Below are 20,296 nucleotides of genomic sequence, written 5' to 3'. Positions count from 1 at the left end.
GGAAAGCATTTGGTCAAGCATTTATACTTTCACTAAGTATTTTAAGCTGGATGAACCATTCTTAGCAGACTTGCCTTGGTTGGGGATAAACAAGGATTACTTTTTCTATTATATCCCCTTTTCTGTAATATATACATTTAAAAATACTGTAGCACTAGCACTAATTCTTTTTTTTTTTTTGCTATAATTCATATAGTAGATTAAATGGTTCTAAAGATAATATCATGTTCTTTGAATGTTCTTTGTAATTGTCTTTCTCCAGAAATGTTTTCAGGGGAAAGTGTCAAGCAGTGATGTGGTGATAAGGAACCAAATCTCTAGACAGCTGTTCCAGTCATGTTTTGATTTGGTGATTCTAAAGAAGTGGGTGCTATGCAGTGATGCTGGTAATCTCTTTTGTATGATAACTGAAAAAATGCTTCTTTAAATGAGGATTTATGAACATCTAAGAAAGGAAAAATATTTGAAGCAAAAACCTTATAATATTTTTTTTGTTTCTATTGTGAAAGATGTTTTCCTTTTAAGATGTATTTTAAATTTGAGATTTTTGTTGCAGACTTTAGGATAATTGGTAAAAGAGAAAGATTCTTTCAGTACAGTTAACCAGTATTTGCCAGCTAATGGACACCATGATCAAGAGAAAATCCTGTATCCTAGGAATTTGAGGAAGGGCTATTGCACTGTACGGTGTATCTTTACCCACAAAGTAAACCAGAGGTACAGAAGGATGTGCTTTCAGTGATCATAGATTTTAGGAATAAGAATACCTCTCAAATCTTGAATCCTTTTGCTCAAACTAATGTATTATCAGATGACATTTTGTTCAATATTTGGTTGGAAGTGTAGCTGAGGTACTAATTTTTCCCATTTTCTGTTTCCTCCCAGATCTGTTAATCTGAATATTGATACTGTTTTTGCAAAGATGCCTGTAATTTTGCTTGAGATACCATATTGAGATACCAAGTCCTTTGGAGCTGGTCTAAAAGCAAATTTGAATTGGGGACTTTATCCCCTCTCTTACATGCGATTGTCCATAGTTTACTGGTACTTGCCTAATACATTAGAAGCTGGCTTGTGCAGAGACAACTTCTGATTTAACAAAGGTGATCTATGATTATGGTTGACTCTGTGGTGGAGTTCATCTGTCCTGTAGAACTGAAAACTTCACCAGGTTGCACTGGAATTTAGTGACTGCTTTAATACCATATTAAGCTGAAGCTGGTGAAGGTGAGAATGATTTTTGGTATTTACATCAGTTTGGAGGTGATTGTGGTGTATCAAGAGGGACGAGTAAAGAGGAGAGTCTGGCATGTCTGATTCTCATCCAGAACTACTGAATGTGACTGCTCTGACAAGGGCAGAGCTGCTCAGATGTCCCATTTTTTACTATCCAGTGTATCTAATTCAGAGATAGTTTAAAAGCTTCAGTTCAATAATAAACCTGAATTTCTTTGTTCTTGTGCTCTTGGGGCAAGTAATCCCTAAATGTGGAACATGGGAAGCACCAATGCAATTTATATGTGAGCAATCTTGTGTAAGAGCTAACCTGGATCTTCCAGGCTTACTCACTTCTGTAACACTGGCAGATAAACAGGATTTGCTAATTTTGTAACTAAAATTTGTTTTACTGTGTGCTGCATTTGTACACTTAGGTTTGCATCCTTCTGCTATTTGATTGAAAGCAGTGAATAACAGTAAGTTAGTGACTGATACTTTGAGTGTTTCTATATCTATGAAATATTTCAAAATAAACCTTTGATCAGATATTTCCAATTTGATATAAAAGGGAGATAAACCAATAGTTTAAACAAAATGCAGTGCCTGCTCAAATTGAATAATTTGTTTTCTCCTGAAAGTATTCCTTCAATATCATAAATGGGTTTTATTTATGGAATAATCAACTGAAATGTTTCAAAGCCTTTTAGTTTTGTTATGTGGGAGCAAAAATGCTTTGTGACTGCATTGTAAGCCATATTTTACTAACCTTTGTGCTTTTAAGCTACACGTAGAGGTACTGTGCTTTCAAATCAGCAGAATTTCAACTTGCAACACAATCTTCTTTTGCTTCAGACTTGTCAAATCAAATATTTGGAGTCTCAGTGCACAGAAAAGAATAGTTCAGTGGATCTCAGGATACAGACAATACATTTTCATATTCATTAAATGTGTCTAGAATATGTCATCTGTGCAGTCCTTGTATAGCTTCTGTAATGTCTGACTTTGGTGCTAGAGATTTCATGGTTTTTAAAAGATGCCAACTTTTGGAGGTATTAAAGTTTGGTAGGTCAAGTTTTAGATTTACACAACATTAAGCTACTTGGTTTTAACTAAAAGAATACAGCTGCAGTAAAGAGTAACTGCTTCTTTTTGTTGCCAGTAGCTTAAAATGCTATTATAAGTAGACATAAGTAATCTTAAGTAATGCTTGAAAAAATGAGGTGTTATTTCACTATGTGAAAGCTTTATTTTGAGCTAAACTATGAGCTATACTAAACTGTGAGCTTCCTTTCAGGAAACTCTGGATAGGGAATAATTGACTCTCAAAGTTCAAATTTGTAACAAATTGTTGCAATTTGTTTGCTTTCCTTAGTTGTACCTTCAGAAACAATAAAATCAGAAGTCCCAGTTAAAAGGAATTTCTAGAGAACATCTGCACCTTCAGATGTTCAACCTTCTGTTGAAATGATGGTAAATTAAATTGCACAGGACTCCATCAGTGGCCTGAGTCCTGAATATTCTCAGCAAGGGAAATTTCTACTTGTATCTGTTCAATCTTTCTGATGAATATTTTTCTTGACTGTATCTTAGGACCTATATAAAAAAAAAACATTAAAGAAATTGCCCGAGAATTTTTTGATGTGACCTGATAATTTAAGAAAAGACTGGTTCATGGAAGGCCTTAAATTTAATAGTTTGTGGAGTATATTAATCTATAAGCCATTTTCTTAATAGTATTGTGACAGTTCTACATTGGGAATTAAAACTAGTAAGAGGAATAAACTTATATTTTCATATTTAGTTGACCTTTAATGCTTGCTTTCCTTTTTGTCTAAAACTGAGAGAAAAAAGCTTTACTGGAGTTGTAGACTTTCTGCATTTTAGGGTGAGTGCAGCTGGGCCTTTGTTCCATCATCATTTCCAGTTCAGGAACAAGAGATTTGGGACTGCCATTGCCCCATTGTGAAGTCCTTTCAAATAACTCCAGGTGAACAGGGAAAGGGCCCATTTTGGCTCTTCAGTGACAAGGCAGTAGAAGGACAAGCAAAGAACTTGCAAACTGTTTTATAAATTTGGGCCACAAAGCTTAAGCTTGTTTGCTGTTCAGCAATTTTATTTCTGCCTAAAACTATCTTCTTAACATGATTGTGTCACTTCAGTTGTTGAGTACCTCAGCCTTCTAATCTGTTGTAACCAGTTTTCCATCATGATTTATCAGTGGGAGGTAACATCTTTTTAACCTTCTTTTTCTGGTTGGGTCATCTGGAGGAACCCTTTCTGTTATTCTTTGTGTCCTTTGCCAGATTCAGTTTCAGCTTCATCTGGGCCTTCCTCACCCCAGCTCTACACATCCAGACTTCTCTATATATCTTCTTCTCTATAGACCCTGAGGGCAGTCTCTCAGGACATCCTACTGATCCCACTGCTCCCCAAAGAGCAAGGAATCTGCTTTCCTAAAGTTCATGAGCCCAGCTGTATTCCTCATGTGGTCCATTTCCAATGCACCATCCCTGCCTCCAATCTTGGTGTCCCCAGTGAGCTCATCTGTGTTGGTGGCCAACAGGTCCAGTAACACCTCCCCTCTGGTAGGTCTGTCTGTTACCTGGCTCAGGAAGTTATCCCACATGCATTCCAGGAGTCTCCAGGGTTGCCTGTGGCTCACCTTGCCACTTTCCCAGGAGATGTTGGGGTGGTTGGAGTCCCTTAGCAGGACAAAAGCCTTGGGCACGATGCTTCCTCTTAGCTGGAGCAAGATGACTTTATCAACAGGCTCCCTTTGATCTGGCAGCCTGTAGTGGACACCAAGTTATCCTTGAGTTCAGATATTTCTGTGTTGTTAGAGCCACTGGCATTCTATTAATTGTACTATACAATTGTACTTAATGTTTTTTGGTTTTTTTAATTTATGGTCTAATCATTTGCATCTCTGACCAAAAGTTGTTTCAGCAAAATGTCTCTTTTAATTTTCTCATTGCCCATTAATTTACAATTAGAAATCCACTGAAGTTAATGTGTTGGATTTTTGGTTTTTTTTTTGTTTTCTTACAGTTCAACTTTGTGGGAAAACTTTTGGGTCCACGTGGTAATTCCCTAAAGCGTTTACAGGAAGAAACACTGACAAAAATGTCTATTTTGGGAAAAGGTTCTATGAGGGACAAGACAAAGGTAAGGCCTGAGTATGTCAGTGGAATTTTGTTACTTAACTTAAATTTCTGAGGAAGGGAGCAAACCTTGTAATGATAATTGGAACAAATAAAAAGCATAAGAGATCCTAATACTGTTTATTGGTTAATGTTTCTCTTTGGCCAGTCAAGCCAAGATTCCACATGCAGTGGGCAAACCAAGCCAATAGATGTCAAGTAACACATGATGGAATTTTATGGGATCTAAATAACTGTCAAAAAGGGACACTGGAATGGGAACAATGTGGCTTCTGTATTGGTTTTTTTGGGAAATGAAAAAAACCTGAAATGCTTCATGTGTTCTCAAGGTTGTGAGATGCAGCCAGTGAGTGAGCTGATTTTCATTTGTGTGGTGTTATAAGAGCCTTAGTGTGTAGTGTTTTCATAGAATCACAGAATATCCCAAGTTAGAAGGTACCTGCATGTATCATCAAAGTCCAACTTCTGGCCTTGCAATTAATGGAGAAAGTAATGGAAGCATTGACAAGTCATGTTAAAGAACTAAAATAAAATACAATAATAAAAACTAAATTGGCAAAAAAAGCACAGAATTACTTTAAAAGTTTGATTATGGGAATGATCTTATTAGAAAACCATGAAATTCTGTATCTTTTGTTAAAAGTGCTTACTGAAATGCTTTTTTTACCAGGTCCTATGCAGAAAATTATGACTTGCTTTCTTTATTGCTGTTATCAGCCAACTTGATTGATAAACACAGAAAGGAGGTTGCTTAGCACTTTGTCTTCTGCACAAACTAACCACACAGTGATTTTTTTCTCCTTTAGGAGAAAAGGACAGGGAGTGTGTAGTGCAAGTATATACCAAAAAAACAGTATATGGGGAATTCAACTTCCAGTGCTTGTGGCTCATATATTTTGAGTAACTGTGCCTAAAGTATTTAACTGAGAAGCAGTTTCTCTTAAAACTAAATATTTGAACTGTGGCATTTATATTAGATTACTTTCTATTTTTAAAATCTCTTATTTGTATTGGCAAAATAATGATTTTGCTGACAGTCTAATCCTGCTGAGTGACCTCTTAATATTCTTGGTCTAGGTATACTGACAGTGATCTAGACTGTTTTTTTTAAAAAAAACCACTTTCATAGTTAAACACAAATCATGTTGATAAGAATGTTATGCATGAGGAGCAGAAATAGATTGTCACATATAAAACTCAGCCTGTAATTAGGGGTGTGCAGGGGAGGAGATTTCAGCTATCATTGCAACTTTTTGTTTTTGTAATCTAAACGGTGAAGTGATTACCTGGCACTTGCAAAATACAGGAAACTGCAGGGGAGTGTTAGTTTTGTAGACAGCAGAACTGCTAATTATTTGACATAATGTTATCTGATAAAACACTGAAATTATTTCTAGTGCTGGTTTCATCCCTTGGACCTGTCAAGTGCACATGGGCAAGGGGCAGCCCAAGAAAAAGCAAGTGCTGTCCTTTTGGTCTGTGAATATCTTGCATGTGAATGTCAGTATTTGAGAACTGAGCTCTGCTTCACTCTGTTGAACTCAGCTTTGCAGTCATTGAATTGGCTTGGGTGAAGGAAGATGAAAGAAATAAGCTTGCTTCTGAAATAGCTGGTGAACTCTTTTTGTTAATATTCTCTTCCCTCATCTCATATGCTGTTAGCTTTATGTCCAAATAGCACAGTTCTGGGAAGGATGCACTCATTGGATAAAAACTTCAGTGAGAACAGAAAATAAGTATCAAAGCAGCATAGTAATATTGAGATTGAAATAATATTGGTAAAGGGAGCTTGCTCATGTGGAATATTAGATCAAACCTGTTTCTGTAGACTTTCAAGAAAAGAGTGTCTTCTTCATGAAACTAGTGCATCTGGAAAAACTCTTGGCAGCATTCCTCCTTGTGCTACAGTTTCTGTATGTGAGCAGAAGCTGTTGGCTCTTAACTTCATGTTACTTTTTCAGTTGTAGGCATCTGAATATGAGTGAACAGTGTCTGCAAATTCCTCTAGAGAAACTTCAATACTTGCATTAGAATGTTTTGAACAAAAATGTGTAAAACCATTTTTCTTATTTCCTAGGAGGAAGAGTTAAGAAAAAGTGGAGAGGCAAAGTATTTCCACCTAAATGATGACCTACATGTTTTAATTGAAGTATTTGCTCCACCTGCAGAAGCATATGCCAGAATGGGACATGCATTGGAAGAAATCAAGAAGTTCCTCATCCCTGTTAGTATTTTATTTTTTTTTTTATTGAGAATTCTGGTGGTCTTGAGTGAGAAGTTTTATCTTTAAAACTGAGTAAGCTTGTCTAGTGAAGGTGTCCCTGCCCATTGCAGGGGATTGGAACTGGATGATGTTCCAGTCCAAACTATCATTCTGAACAGTCCACAGTATTGGTCAGGTCTTGTTATTTAATTTAATTTATGAAATAAATTGATTGTTAAATACTTTGCATTTTGATACAAGCAGTTGCTGGGTGAATGTGTAACTGTCCACACAGATTTTATGACCTGCCCTGTAGTAAAAGAGAAACTTATTCTTGCTTAACTAGTCATATGCAAAGTATCACTTTTAGACTGCAGATAATTGTAAAAAAAAATCTATAAATGTGTGCCTTTTCTGGCTTCTTGGTACATGTGAAGCATCAATTCTGTTTAAGAATTAATATATTTGAAGCTGTAGTATTTCTCTCACCTGTAATCCTGGTTTAGTATTGAGTGCTGAGAATCAATACAGGTTTATCTTGTATCTTTATTTTTATCACAATACTAGTGATGCATTAGCTATACTTGCTTTCTGGTGTATACTTCAGCTTCTTTAATATGGATATAAGAAATGACATCTGGTTTCCAGTACAATTTTGTACTCCAGGATATATCTTGGTAATGGGTTTATAATGTCTTCCATCAGAAGATAACTTCATCTGCTCCTCATGTAAGAACCAACCTTACTTTGCAATATTAAACTGCTTGAAAAAAATCCAGCCTCTCTTAGGAAGCTCTGGAGCACTTGAGGTGATGTTTGTGTGTGAAGTTCCCAGCTATTTCAGCTCTTGAGTGAATATTTCTTCAGTCTATATTGGTGATCAAAGGATTGGTATAGAAAGCAAAGCATTCTCAAGGTGCATTGACTTCTGTTTATTTTTACTGCTGAAAATGTTACCCAAGTGTTAATCTTTATTTGTGTCAGATCAGGGAAGTGTGGGGACCTGGGTAAGGAAAGTTTCCTGAGGCGCGTATCTGAGTGACAGCAGCTTGTAAATGTCTGAGTGGAGCCAGCATGCTGTACTGGGGACCAGTTGGGGATGTCTCTTGTACAGCAGTTGGTGCTGATGGTTTAACAGTGCTCCTGTATGTATTTTGGGAATTACAGTTTGTACCAAACCTAGTCCACATCTATGAAACCACCCAGAGAGTGGTTGGGCACCACACCAGGGTCCCCAGGGAAATGGTCACAGCACCAAGCCTGACAGAGTTCAAGAAATGGACAGTGCTCTGAGGCCCATGGTGTGGGATTCTAGGGGTGTCCTGTGCAGGGCCATGATTTTGACTTGAAGGATCCCTGTGGGTCTCTTCCAGCTCAAAGTATCTCATGAAACTAGGTCCCAGGTGACTGGAGCTGTGTGCTCCTCGAGTGCTTCTTCTGACCTGTTTTTGTCTGAATGAAGCGAGTTCATGAGCCCCAGTACTACAGCATGGTATGAACCAGAGCAGGATAAATGACAGTTCACTAGGAATATGTCCTGATGTGAAGCAACCCTAATGCAGATGTACTTTAGGACAGTTAAAAAACAAAGATGTCCTGGGCATTATGTTCTCATAAAAAAAATCAAACATCACTGTACATTTCTCTGCAGGTTCTAAATTTCTTTTTTCTTGGTGCTTATGAAAAGAGCTGAATGAGCATACTACTGTTCAGGCATCCTAACTGATCCAACAGAGGATACTCAACAGAATATTTGTAGGAATGCTGGGCTGTCATAATGAAGGTTATTCTGTTTACGATTCATGCTTTAAGGGTGTGGAGGGATAAGGGAGAATTAAGTTCTTGGCTATTCTAGACAGCAAACAGCTGCCCTTTTTTAAACAGAAATATGTTCAATTTGATAAATGCTTCTTGCATGTGCTGGAAGCAAGGATGTGTCTCATCCCCATGTCCCCTCAATCAGTTGTCTTTTTTTTCATTCAGCTTGATTTCCCTAATGTTGATATAAACGAAGTAATCTTATCAACACCTGGTCATTAGTGTGTTAAGCCAGTAGAATTATAGACTGATAATGAGCAATCTCATTGACTGGTGTTATACACTTTTCCATCTTTATTTTTGATCATTGCATCTTATACTGAGCTGAACTGATGCTACATAATCTTTCCTGAACTGTGGGATCAGGCCAACACTTTTAATTTCCCTTTGGCTTTTCAAACGTAAGCCTATCAGAATTGCTCTAAAAGCCTTACTCTCTTTCACCTCTCCCCTCCCACCTTCCAGCAGCCACTGAAGGAGCAGCAGCTTTTCCTTTAGAAATAGTGTTTGGTTCACTGCTGCCAAATGCAACTTGGTTTTTATTTTCTCCAAGGTCTGTTGTGGCTTTCTTAAGAAATTACCTGTTTTATTTCAGGAAAGATGTCTTGCTATGAATATATATGATTATGATCATAATTTGCATTATCCTTACAATGTAGGGTCTCTATGACTTCCTACAGTTTTAGATGCTAGATCAAATTTATGAATATGATTATTGTTCATCTCTCAGATCAGTGCTGAACATAACATCACATTTGGTGCAAGAATACAGAATATCCTTGTGGTAGCTGACTATAGCAAAAATGCCTCAGTCTCTTTTTTGGCATCTTCAGATCCATGGGCAAGTATCCTTGCATTCAAGTTTAACCTCAAGCAGATGCAGTGGTGTAATTTCATTTAAACTATTGGCATAGCTCAACCCAAAACATAAGAACTGGTTCTGAGGGTATTTTTGGCTGTGCTGACGTTGCCTTGAGTGTTAACTTTCTTCTGCAGCTAGAATTGTGGCTTCTGACTTTAAGTACATTCTTTCATTTTCTTTTAAATTAGCCAGTCCCTTTATTCTGGCCAGACTCTGGTCAGCACTCTTGTTTGAATATTAGATTGATGGGTGTTGTGCTTGATACTGGTTTTGAGAATTATTTCTGTCAGGTCAAAAAGCCAGGTACTTTCAACCTCATCCCTCCCTGGTTGCTTTATTAGGCCAGGGTTTCAAGGCCAGGCTGGATGGGGCCCTGAGCAACCTGATCTGGTGGAAAGTGGAAAAAAAAACCTCCCTGCCTGTGGCTGGAGAGTTGGAATGAGATGTTCTTTAAGGCCTTTTCCACCCCAAACCATTCTGTGATTCTATGGTTATGGCAGTATGGACCGTTAGAACTTAGTCTGTTTTGCTTAACTTTTGAGTGGCAGTCATTTGTCTTCTGACAGATATAGCACTAATTACCCTTTGCCATTGGTAACCAGAGTTTGTTTTCCTTGTCTTTAAAGCAAAATATAGAAATGTCTTTGAGAGAACAATCTATACCAGTTATATGACAATGTGAGCAGAATTCACAACCTTCTCCTGTAGCCTGTACCTTCTGCACATTTGGCTTGTAAGATGTGATTAAATAGCTTTTGATGGCATTTTGTGGAGCTTGGTGGCCTTTGGAATCTCTCACTTTTAAGGAAAGACTTTTCCTTAAGCTGGCAAGTAACTGTAAGGTATAAAAAAAGGTGGCTGGAAACCTGATAATTATTGATTGCTCACTGTCAGGATAAAGATCTACTTGAGTGCTTTGCAAAGCTGCAAAGGGTTTTGTGGGGATCTGTCCTAACATGATATAAATAAATAGGATTGCTAATAGTTTGAGTGATAAATTGAAATAAGTTCTTAAGCTAGAGTGATCCCAAGAGATGCTGCCAATGTGTTGATGTGGCTGGGTGAAAATCATAGATAAAATTTTAAAGGTTTAGTTAGATCATGTAAGTATGGGGACTTGTGGGATGAAAATGTCTTGCATGGATCTTGATGTAAATGCAGCCTCCATGGCTAATGGATAAGACTGTAGCTAGTCAGGCTAGTCAATTTATTCATAAAATCAGAGTACACCTGTTCAATTGAAATTCAGCAGCAGCATTTGACTGAAATTCAAGTGCTGCTACTGCCTAAGATATTCAGAGGAGGGATGCAGTCTAAAGAGTTTCCACGTCCATCTTCTAGGTGAGGAAAAGATTGTCTGCTTAATTTGACTTGAAGTGTGCTGTTTCCTGCAGTGAGTATTCATAAATTGACCATCTGCTACTTTTAATTGAGGAATCCATTTCGGTGTCTAATGGATTAACACTGCAGCTTATCGTGGCTGCCTTGTGCTGCCCCTTCACTCTGCATCCTCCTGCTGCCTCTGGTGTGTGTGATAAGGGCCATGTTTTCTGTTCTGTCCTGTGCACAGCAGAGCCCTTCTCTGTGACCTGAGGCTGCTGCTGTGTCTGGTAATGTGCTGCAGGAAAGTGAGAAAGTGTCAGGGAGAAAAGAAAAGGGACACAACACACAAAGTGGCAACCCGAGCATGTCTTTGCTAAGGAATTAAATTAACTGAGTATAAAATCATCAAAGGCATTTTTCCAGGGGCCCAGTTCTGAAAAAGATATTTTGTGAAGAAATTATAAAGGGCATCTGACACAGGCTGTCAGAACTTTGATATTGTATGTTGGTGGTACAGTTTCTTGGCAAGGTTTCTTTGTATTAAGGTTGAATTTTTTCTCTATACAGGGCATAGAATTTTGCATTTGTAGCCAGTTCTGATCCAGCAACAGATAAAAAATACAAAGTGGGTTTCTGTACAGTAGCTGGCCAGAATAGTGTTCAGTTTCCTGTTTGTAATCTACTCCCTGTGATGGATTGGCTATGTATTGGGTCCTGGGCATTTAATAATGAAATCTGTTTATCAAAAGCTTCAATTATGTCATTTGAAGCAGTTATTTCAGTCTTCTAGACCTTTCTCATATTTGGTTTCTGCTGATAAATAGAGGATGATATCAGGTGGGCAGTTGGGAGTTAAATTTCAGAACCTATTTAAGGCAGTTTGGACAAAATGCTGTTACAGTGCTTCTTTAAACACCAGTAACATTCTTCAGCAATAGCATATAAAGGACAACTTTATTTCCTTTTATAGAAGTCTAGGAGAAACAGAATGTTTCAAGGATAATTGAGAGATTTGAATTCATGGAAGTTTTAATCTTCATTCAATGCAGGGTTATGTTTCAAAGTCTGTAAGACTGCCTGACAATCTTTTGGTCCCTGTCTAGTGAATAAATGTAATAAACTCAGATTTGCAGTGAGATGCAGATTCTTTGTGTTGTCATTGAATTGTAAAATGGGTGGTGTTAGAATAAACCTTTCTTCTTGAAATGGGAGGATTTGCAGAAGAGCTGTTGTAGCTGGAGTATCCCTTCGTTCCTATGGGAGTACCTATTAATATTTTGATACTCAGTACGATTGCACTTTGGGAAAAATAGTTATCTTTAATTCACCTTTATGGCTGCATTCTGCATGGCTCACTTTAAGTGGAGGAGAAATGATAGAAAAATACTTCTATTTCAAGAGTTCAGTGCTGGGTCTGTGTTATTCCTGTGTGCTCTGCTTGTTTCAGAGGCTGACTCAAGGTCCCTGAAAACTTGTGCTTGAGAAGTACCATATTAATTCTGTATGTAAACACCTGAGCTTTCTTTTTGCTAGACCTTGAGAGTAGAGGATTTGTGCAGACAGAAACAAGTCATATGTCCTTGGCATTTTTACCATTGCATGTTACAGAATTTAATTTTTTGAGCTCTTCTTATTAGATAACAGTTCTTGTATGTATTTAATGAATTCATGTGTTTATTCTGTAACTCCTGACTTTTAAAGTGTGGATTCCTAATCCATTCCTTCATTTTCATGTGCTGTTCTCATCAGTGTAGCTGTTCTGTACTCTTTTGCAGCTCTCTCTCTCTCCCCTCTTTTTTCTGATTTTAACACATAGTCATTCTACAGCTGGAACTACAAACTGGATCTCAGTTCAGAATATGGGATCTTGATATTTTTTTCTGGTGTTCTCCTATCTCTGCAGCATTTTAACATTGCCATTTTAATTGGTAAAGCTACATAAAAATATGCAAAGGGAAAGAAAAAAAACATGCCTGAACAAAAATGGCAGTTATTATGTAGAATTCTGTAATAATGTTTGGACTGAATGTTATTCTTATCTTACTATGCATATTAAACTTTTTCAGTGGAATGTTCAGCTTTTTAAGAGTTTGCTGACAGAGGTGGGTAAACAATTTGATTTTTTTTTCTCACTCTGCCTCCCCCTTGTTTTAGGACTACAACGATGAAATCAGACAGGCGCAGCTTCAGGAATTAACATATTTAAATGGTGGCTCAGAAAGTGCAGAAGTTCCAGTTGTCCGTGGAAAAGCATCAATTCGAGCAAGAGGAGTACCTGTTCCTGCTTTGTCCAGGTATGTGGAATTTCATTTGAATGTGTTTCAAGCTTCTCCCTTCAAATAAAATTCCTCCCCCAGATATAACACAGTAACACACTAAAATACACGGATTCCCAAAAGAAGAGCAAAAGGTTGGGGAAATAACCTTTTTTTATTGATGAAAGTTGAGTTCATTTGGACTGAACTAACCATGGTCCTGTGGAACTTGAACACTGCCTTTGTCAAGAAGCAATGCACAGTATAGGAGATACTCAATCCTACTTGAGCAACTTGATTTCTAGCCTTGTATTGCTACTTGGGTGCAGTCTGTGTTTGGAGTTCAAAGCAGGAAATCTATGTTACCTGGATTGTCATGAATTTCAGGCAGTATCTCCAACTTATACAGTATGCTTTTCTTTTTTTATGTTACTGCTTTGTTTTCATAGTCATGATGAAATGATACAGAAGTGCGCTCTGGAGGTAGAATTTAGATTTTCTTGTCTGAGTGGCACTTACTTTGTGAAAAGTGGCTTTTGTTTGTTTGGGAGTAGGCAGCATCTACTGCTTTTTCTGTTTTTCTTTGTCACAGATGTTTTATTTTTACTCTAACATCCTCCATCTTCATTGTAGTACTGAGATGACAGTTTCAACTCCTTCAAGTTCTGAAGTGTGAAAACAAAACCTAAATAAAGTTCATAACTGTTTATATTACAGAGTACAGCTGTATTCTGCAGTACCTAAGTGTTGCTGTTAGCTGTGGTTATCTTTTGTTTTGTGTGCAGTTCTTGTTAATGCAGCTTGAAACTTGCATTTCTGAATGAAAGTTGTAAACTAATTTCTTGTTTCAGTGCATTTCTCAAACTAATTCCTGAATAATACCCTGAAGCATTTTACCTCAGGTGATAGTGTATCAGAAGAAGCAGCTCTAAGGAAATATTCCATTTATATAGATCTGCTTAGTTAAATGTATCCTGACAATAATTCAAATGCAATTCAGAGTGAATCTTAATTTAAAGAAATTATTCTTATTGTGGATTGTGTCCTGTGAGAAAAAAAATTCTCTCAATCATCAAATTGCTGTTCTTCTGTTTTGTAATACTGTGTAAAAATATATATGTATTCTGCTTTTCTTGATTTTAATGTTCTGAGTAATGTTAATTATGTACCAAGGTTCACCCCTTGGCACTGTAATCAGCCATACAAGAGTTCTTTCAAATTTTAGAGGAGTTCTTTTTTGCAGGTTTTTGTTTTGTTTTTAAATAGCTATTTGTAACTTTGTCACAGATGTCTGTAATGATTCTGCTATGAAAGCTGAGTACAGATGCATTTGCAGTACTATTTCAAGTTTGTTTCATTTTCCATGTCCTTCAGCTAATATTTCTGGGGCACAGAAGCTGTTGTTTGGTCACATCCTGTCACCAAGGCACAATAACTACTTCACACTGTTAGTACCTAGTATGTGCATATGTAAATAGTTTTTTAGAGTACTACATTTCTAGCACTGCCGGTTCTGTCCTCCGGATTTTGGTAAATTGTTTTTTCAAATCTGCATTTTATGCAAGAGATACTGTTACACAGCTTACAGAATCCAGCATAGTTGGTCTACAGCTCTTGAAGTGTCTTCAGGGTAAATATAAATGTTATTACTGTTTGATTTGGAGGTGGCAGTAAAAGGTTGTTTTGTCATCACCATTTTTCACATATATTCTAAAGGAAAGTGGAAAAGTGTCTGTTTGACTTGTCCTTACTTCAAGGCTTATCTTAAACTCCAAGACACTTTTCTCTCAAATTGAATTGCTCGGTTAGCATGTTCCTTTAGTGAAGTTCAATTCTGTTGCTACTGAGATTGTACAGCCATTGAGCTGAAGATCTCAAACTCAGTTATAGTGCTCTGATTCTTTTTTAGCAGAAATGGATTTCAATGGATAATACTTTTGTTGAAGCAAAGCTTTAAAGGCTTTGTCTCAGTGTTGGATAAAACAGTTTCAATAGGCAGCATCCCTGAGATTTCCAGGAGAAGTTGAAGCAAAGCCTCAGAAGACTCGCAAAACAAAGTCTAAAACCTTGATTCCAACCTTTCTTTGTGATCTGCAGAATGGTTTTATGATACCAGCCTTGATACGTGAAACATCTTGTTGAGTGTGTTTAAGTTCCCACTTTTGAAACCTTTATTACTCCTGAATAGTTTCAAAGAAAAAAAAAGTACTAATTTATGCCTTTTTTGCTCCTTATCAGACATGTGGCAACTGAATATAATACATCTTATCAAATCTATTTTTAGATCCATAACAAAATTTTTTGTATAGAATAGTACTTTTGTGTTTGCATACAAAAAACCTAGCTTATGTGCAGACATTCCTGTGGGGTAAGTAATTGCCTATTGGTTGTGGTTTGGCAACTGTGTTCTTTTTTCTGGATTGTTTCAAATTTTCTTGACAAATTTTTTTCTTGCTGTAGAGGCAAGGAAGGTTTTGGGGGTAACTGGATGGAATTTATTCTGGGAGAGCTGCATGTGTGTTGCAAGCTTTACATTCAGGAATGTTCTTTTCTTATTGTTGATCTTGGAGGATACAGCTGCTTCCTTCAGCTATTTCCTTTTTCCCCACCTTGCCCCAAGTCTTTGTCCCTAATACTATTAAAGATGACCTTCAGATGTAATCACAGCACTTCTATTTTCTGTTGTGTTCATGCTGAGCAGTTAAACTATTTTGACATAATCCCACTTCTGTACAACAAAGAGGGAAAGTGGTAAAAGTCTGTTTTCTGTTTGTTTTTATTACGATCTTAAATTCTTTTCTGGAGGCAACTTGTATAAAATGATCATACCAGTTGCTTTTTAATTTATTGTGATAGCAAGCTTAGAAGGATCCATGGTGTTTAATATGAGAAGGTATAAAACTAGAAAATATAACTCATTAGGCATCAGTGTTTCTTCAGTGCATTTGTATTCCCATCTTGAATCAGTGCATTATAAATGATAGCAACCAAAATATGAATTTTGATTTCTGGTTAACTAAAGTCTTAAAACAAAACTAAACACTTAAACACGTGTTAATGTTCTAGTGGAAGGTGTCCCTGCCCTTGTTCCCAAGAGAGCTGGAATTTGATAATCTTTAAGGTCCCTTCCAACCCAAACCTTCCTATGACTTAATAGATGTTAATGTACACCTCTAAGGAGGTTTTGCAACTAAAACAGCCTTTCTCTCTAAAAGTTCTCTCTACTTCAAGAAAATAATAAATTCAACGATCACTCAATTGTTACTCCAACTCTTGTTTTAGAAAAGTGAAATTCTAGAGGATGCTAATAAGTCTCAGAATTTGGCTAAAAGTTCCTTAATGCCTTGGGGGGTGGCACGGAGTGAACCACTTTGTTCACTTATAGGTAGAAATCTGTGCTAGAATCACAGAATGGTTTGGGCTGGAAGGGACCCTTAAAGACCATCTCATTTCACCCCCTGCCATGGGCAGGGCATCTTCCCCTAGACCAGGTTGCTCAAAGTGTCCCACCCTGGCCTTGAACACTTCTAGGGATGGAGCATCTGCAACTTCTCTGGGCCACCTGTTCCAGCATTGTCTCACCACCTTTATCATAAATTTCTTCCTTATGTCCAATCTCAACCTGCCCTCCTCAACTGAAAGCTGTTGTCCCTTGTCCTATCAGTACAGACCCTGATAAAGTTACTCTTTCTTATGAGCAGCTCCACTTAGTTACTGAAAGACCACAATAAGGTGGAGCTACCTGATTTCACTCCCCAGATTGAAACAGATTGTATTTGAAAACAATACTCTTGTTAAAGAAAAGGCAGATTTCTGGTTTGTGCTTTCAAGAGGGTGTGCAGTTGATTATTTCTTTTTACTTTTCCATTTATTATTCATATTTCAGTCTGTGCATGGCTGGGGTCCTAATGGTTGAATAACTGTCACTGGGGAAAAATAAAAGTGCTGCAGGAGCTGTGAGTTAGAACTTGCTGTCTTACATGTTAGAAGTAAGATGAGCTGATGTGGATCACTGCTGCATTGTGTTCAAACCTTCCAGCTGCTTTCCTGCCACCACTGGAATGAACTGGTTTCTTTTTTTGAAGAAAAACTTTTTCTTGAGAACATGTAGGTAGTGAAATGCAAAAGATTATGTATCACAAAATAATTATTTCACAAAGCCTCTTTGGGATCTAGGTCAAAGGCAGATACTATTATTGTTCACTGTGTTTTCCTTTGCTTTTGTGATCTCCCATTTTCCACAAAATTGAAGCATGACCATATGTGTTACTGTTTTAAAATATAAATATGAAATAAATAACACTCCTGTGTAAGAGTGTTAATTCACTGGTGGGATTTTTTTTTTTCCAAAAAGGATGAAAAGTCAGGAATCTGAGTTTTGAGTTGAATCCAGATATCGGTGTTTTAGTATTTTAAAATGCCAGCAATGAAATGACAGGTTTGTTATTTTTCAGACGTCTAATATAAAATAAAAGTATTTATTGTTTGAAGAACATTGGATGTAGCTGGCTGTGCTCAAATGCCAATAATATATCAGCATCTGGTAACCAAATCTGTTAGATCTATTTATTGTACAGTGTAAATCCCTGCTGATACATGGAACTATGAGTGCTAATGTTAAATAATTTCAAATGTTTCCTCTTAAGAACTGGTCCTAAATTTTCAGACTATTTTTTATTTTAAAGCTATTCTTCCATTTAGTGTTTCTGGGGGAGACACTGAAAAGGCTCTTCATACCATCAACTGTTCCAATTTTTTGTTTCACTAAAAGTGCAGGGAAGCTGTGAACTGACTCTAGTTGTGATTTCATGATCAGAATAATTTTACTAACTCAGCCATCCAGTGATAGCTAAAGTTGAAATAAGAATCAGTGTGATTCTAGAGCGGAGAAAGTGCTAAATTAAATGTGAAAGTGTCTATTGATGAGGGCATCTGGAGATGAATATGAGGTACTGTGCCTGCTTCTGTGGTCAAGGGCAGTAACTTAGTTTGCTGGAAGTAAATCCTAGAAACACTGTGGGACTACTAGAAAGCAAAAATGTCAAATATTATTGCTAACAAAGGCCAAAGAGGAAGTAACTAAGTTGTATAAGTTGGTAAAATACTATTTGAGTGGGAATCAATGATTAGATTAGTACTTGTGAATTCCTTCTGAACATTAACACAAGTATTTTGAATCTAACATTGTGTAGCATAGTTCTAAGAGGTATTAGATTTTGGTATTAGATTTCCTTGAGAATGTTTTCACACACAATAAATTTAGGATTTAAACAATGAGATGTTAATCACAAAATTCAACACTTTAGTAATACTATAAGTGGATACAGTTTGTATTTTCACATTTTCAGACATTAACCATCTTCTATCATTATTCCACAGTGTTCACAAATCACATTAGCACCTTCTGACACTTTTGTTAGAGGCTTTTTCTCCCCTTCTCTAGTGTGTTTATATATTTACAGAAATTGTGCTTCACTTTGTATTTTCTTTTTATACTGAATTGCAAGTATAAGTAATGAAATAATGTCATGAGAGGAGAGTTATATTCCAAAAAAAAGAGCTTTCATGACAGTATCTTGAAGGGATGATGTGGTATGTGAGTTAAATTAGATTATTCCTCCTGTTTTCTAGTGAAACAAAAGATATTAAATGAGTTACTGGGATTTGTTTTACTTAGTCTGGTCCATGGTACAGATATAGATATAAAAGATACTGATATAAAAGCATTTTTTAATGCAGAGCCTACAAGATAATTACTCATCTTTGGGGGTAACATTATTCAGGATTTAACAATCTGAATTATTGGAGTAATGGAGAAGTGTTAACTTCTTAACTGTATTCACCACTGCCAAATTAATAAATTCAGGAAAATCAAACTCAAAGTGATTATGAAGATGAAACAAATATTTCAAATTTTCTTAAAGAAGTAATAATCTGGCAAAAAATGTTTCTTTGAGAGCATAGATGAGCATTTTGTTGTTAAAGCCTTTTTGGAAGTGACAATAACAGCACGTGGCTCAGCAATAGGATTTGCTGTGTGTTTCCTGACAATAATTAAGTACTAGTGTGTGTTTGATAGAAATTGCAGTTAATAGGTACTTCAAATTTTTCTCAAAAAGATAAAAAAATCAAATGTTATTGTCCTATGTGATAGTCCGGTACTTGTGTACTGCAGTGTTGTACTCTGAGGGGTTATTGGCAAGGGCCTCTTTATTTCACCTTTCCTGAAAATAAGGCTCTTTAACCCTGTTCCAAAGTATTTGCACAAAGTGCTTAAAAAGATTGGAGACAGATCAGTGGGAGGTTCAGTGCTTATTTGTGCATTCCATTGGCCTTGGATATATGGACTGAGCACTGTAGGAAGTTCTTACGGGTTCTTACTCATAAGGGGTTCTTCTTGAGGACATTGGAAAGATTTCTGACAGGGACAGAGGTGACACCATGACAGGAGAGAGAATAAAGACAAAAAAATACCTTTCTTGTATTTTAGAATATGAGCTGGTATCCAAGGCTGACAATGGGCTGACAAACCAGCTTTGATAATGTGTAACTTGTTACAAAGGTTTTATAAGGAAATAAAACTAATCAGCAGTTTGGTAGCAAAGACAAGGAGAGTTGGTGGCACCTGAAATTTGGCCTGCAGAAGGATGTCCTTGGGCAAAGAAGCAGGCAGTGGAAGTAGTCTAGGAGCCATGAGAAGTTTGATTTGATGGTAAGGTATCTCTCAATGTGATAAAACAGCTGGAATAAAATATGTACAATAATTGTTCTAATTATTAGCAGTTGCACAAAGATTCTTTAATTTATAGCTGTAGAAGGGAAAGGGTAGCGAACAAGACCCTGTGTGCAGTTTCTTCAGAGGTTTTGGAAGCAGATGGATACCTCTCAAAAGTAGTTGATTAAGAGATGAAAAGTTCAGGAAAGAACAAAATTTCAAAATCGGTTTCATTCAGTTTTTTTTCATTCAGTTTCGTTCAGTACAGTCCTGTATCTTGTTACCAGAGAGGAGCCCAGCACCTCCTGTTCCACTGCTCCCCTTGAAGAGGGTGTAGATTGTTCTGAGGACACCCTCAGCCTTCTCCATTCCTCCAGTGTTTGTTGGCTGCATCAGATAAGCCTCAGTTGTCATTTGTAGTATGAAGTGCCTTAATCTACTTAATTGTTCCTGATATGCGAATGGTTCTAGACTGCTCGTCATCTTCAACATAGTTTCTGATGCACTTCCAGTTATTTTATGTTTGGGGTTTTTTTAATGTGGAAATAAGCTGATTTAGGAAACAAGTCTGTGAATACATAGTGGAGTAGTGAAGTTTTGTGTGTACTCTTACATTTTCTAAAACTGTAGTTTTTAGTGTCCTGACCTCTGGGCCAGTCTTAATTCTAGATGTTCTATAGGCAGTCATAGTGCAGAACCTGTTAGTTTGTGTAATGGTAGGATATATAAATTTATATGTGT

General features: G+C 36.9%; 1 protein-coding gene across 3 annotated transcripts in view; it reads left to right on the top strand.

The window, feature by feature from the left end:
• Nucleotides 1-20,296, top strand: part of KHDRBS3 (KH RNA binding domain containing, signal transduction associated 3) — a 90,413-nt gene that overhangs the window by 32,386 nt on the left and 37,731 nt on the right. For all 3 annotated transcript variants that reach the window (XR_015283572.1, XM_086878250.1, XM_086878260.1), the window contains 3 exons: nt 4,267-4,383; nt 6,457-6,603; nt 12,740-12,879. Coding sequence is in view for 2 of the 3 variants with exons in the window: in XM_086878250.1 (XP_086734376.1) it covers nt 4,267-4,383; nt 6,457-6,603; nt 12,740-12,879 (404 nt within the window). In the remaining variant the exon portion in view is untranslated. The remainder of the gene's footprint in view (nt 1-4,266; nt 4,384-6,456; nt 6,604-12,739; nt 12,880-20,296) is intronic.

This window comes from Cyanistes caeruleus, chromosome 1 (assembly GCF_971803275.1).
Source record: "Cyanistes caeruleus chromosome 1, bCyaCae1.hap1.1, whole genome shotgun sequence".
Taxonomy (NCBI): Eukaryota; Metazoa; Chordata; class Aves; order Passeriformes; family Paridae; genus Cyanistes; species Cyanistes caeruleus.
This window is presented reverse-complemented; position numbering and strand designations above follow the sequence as displayed.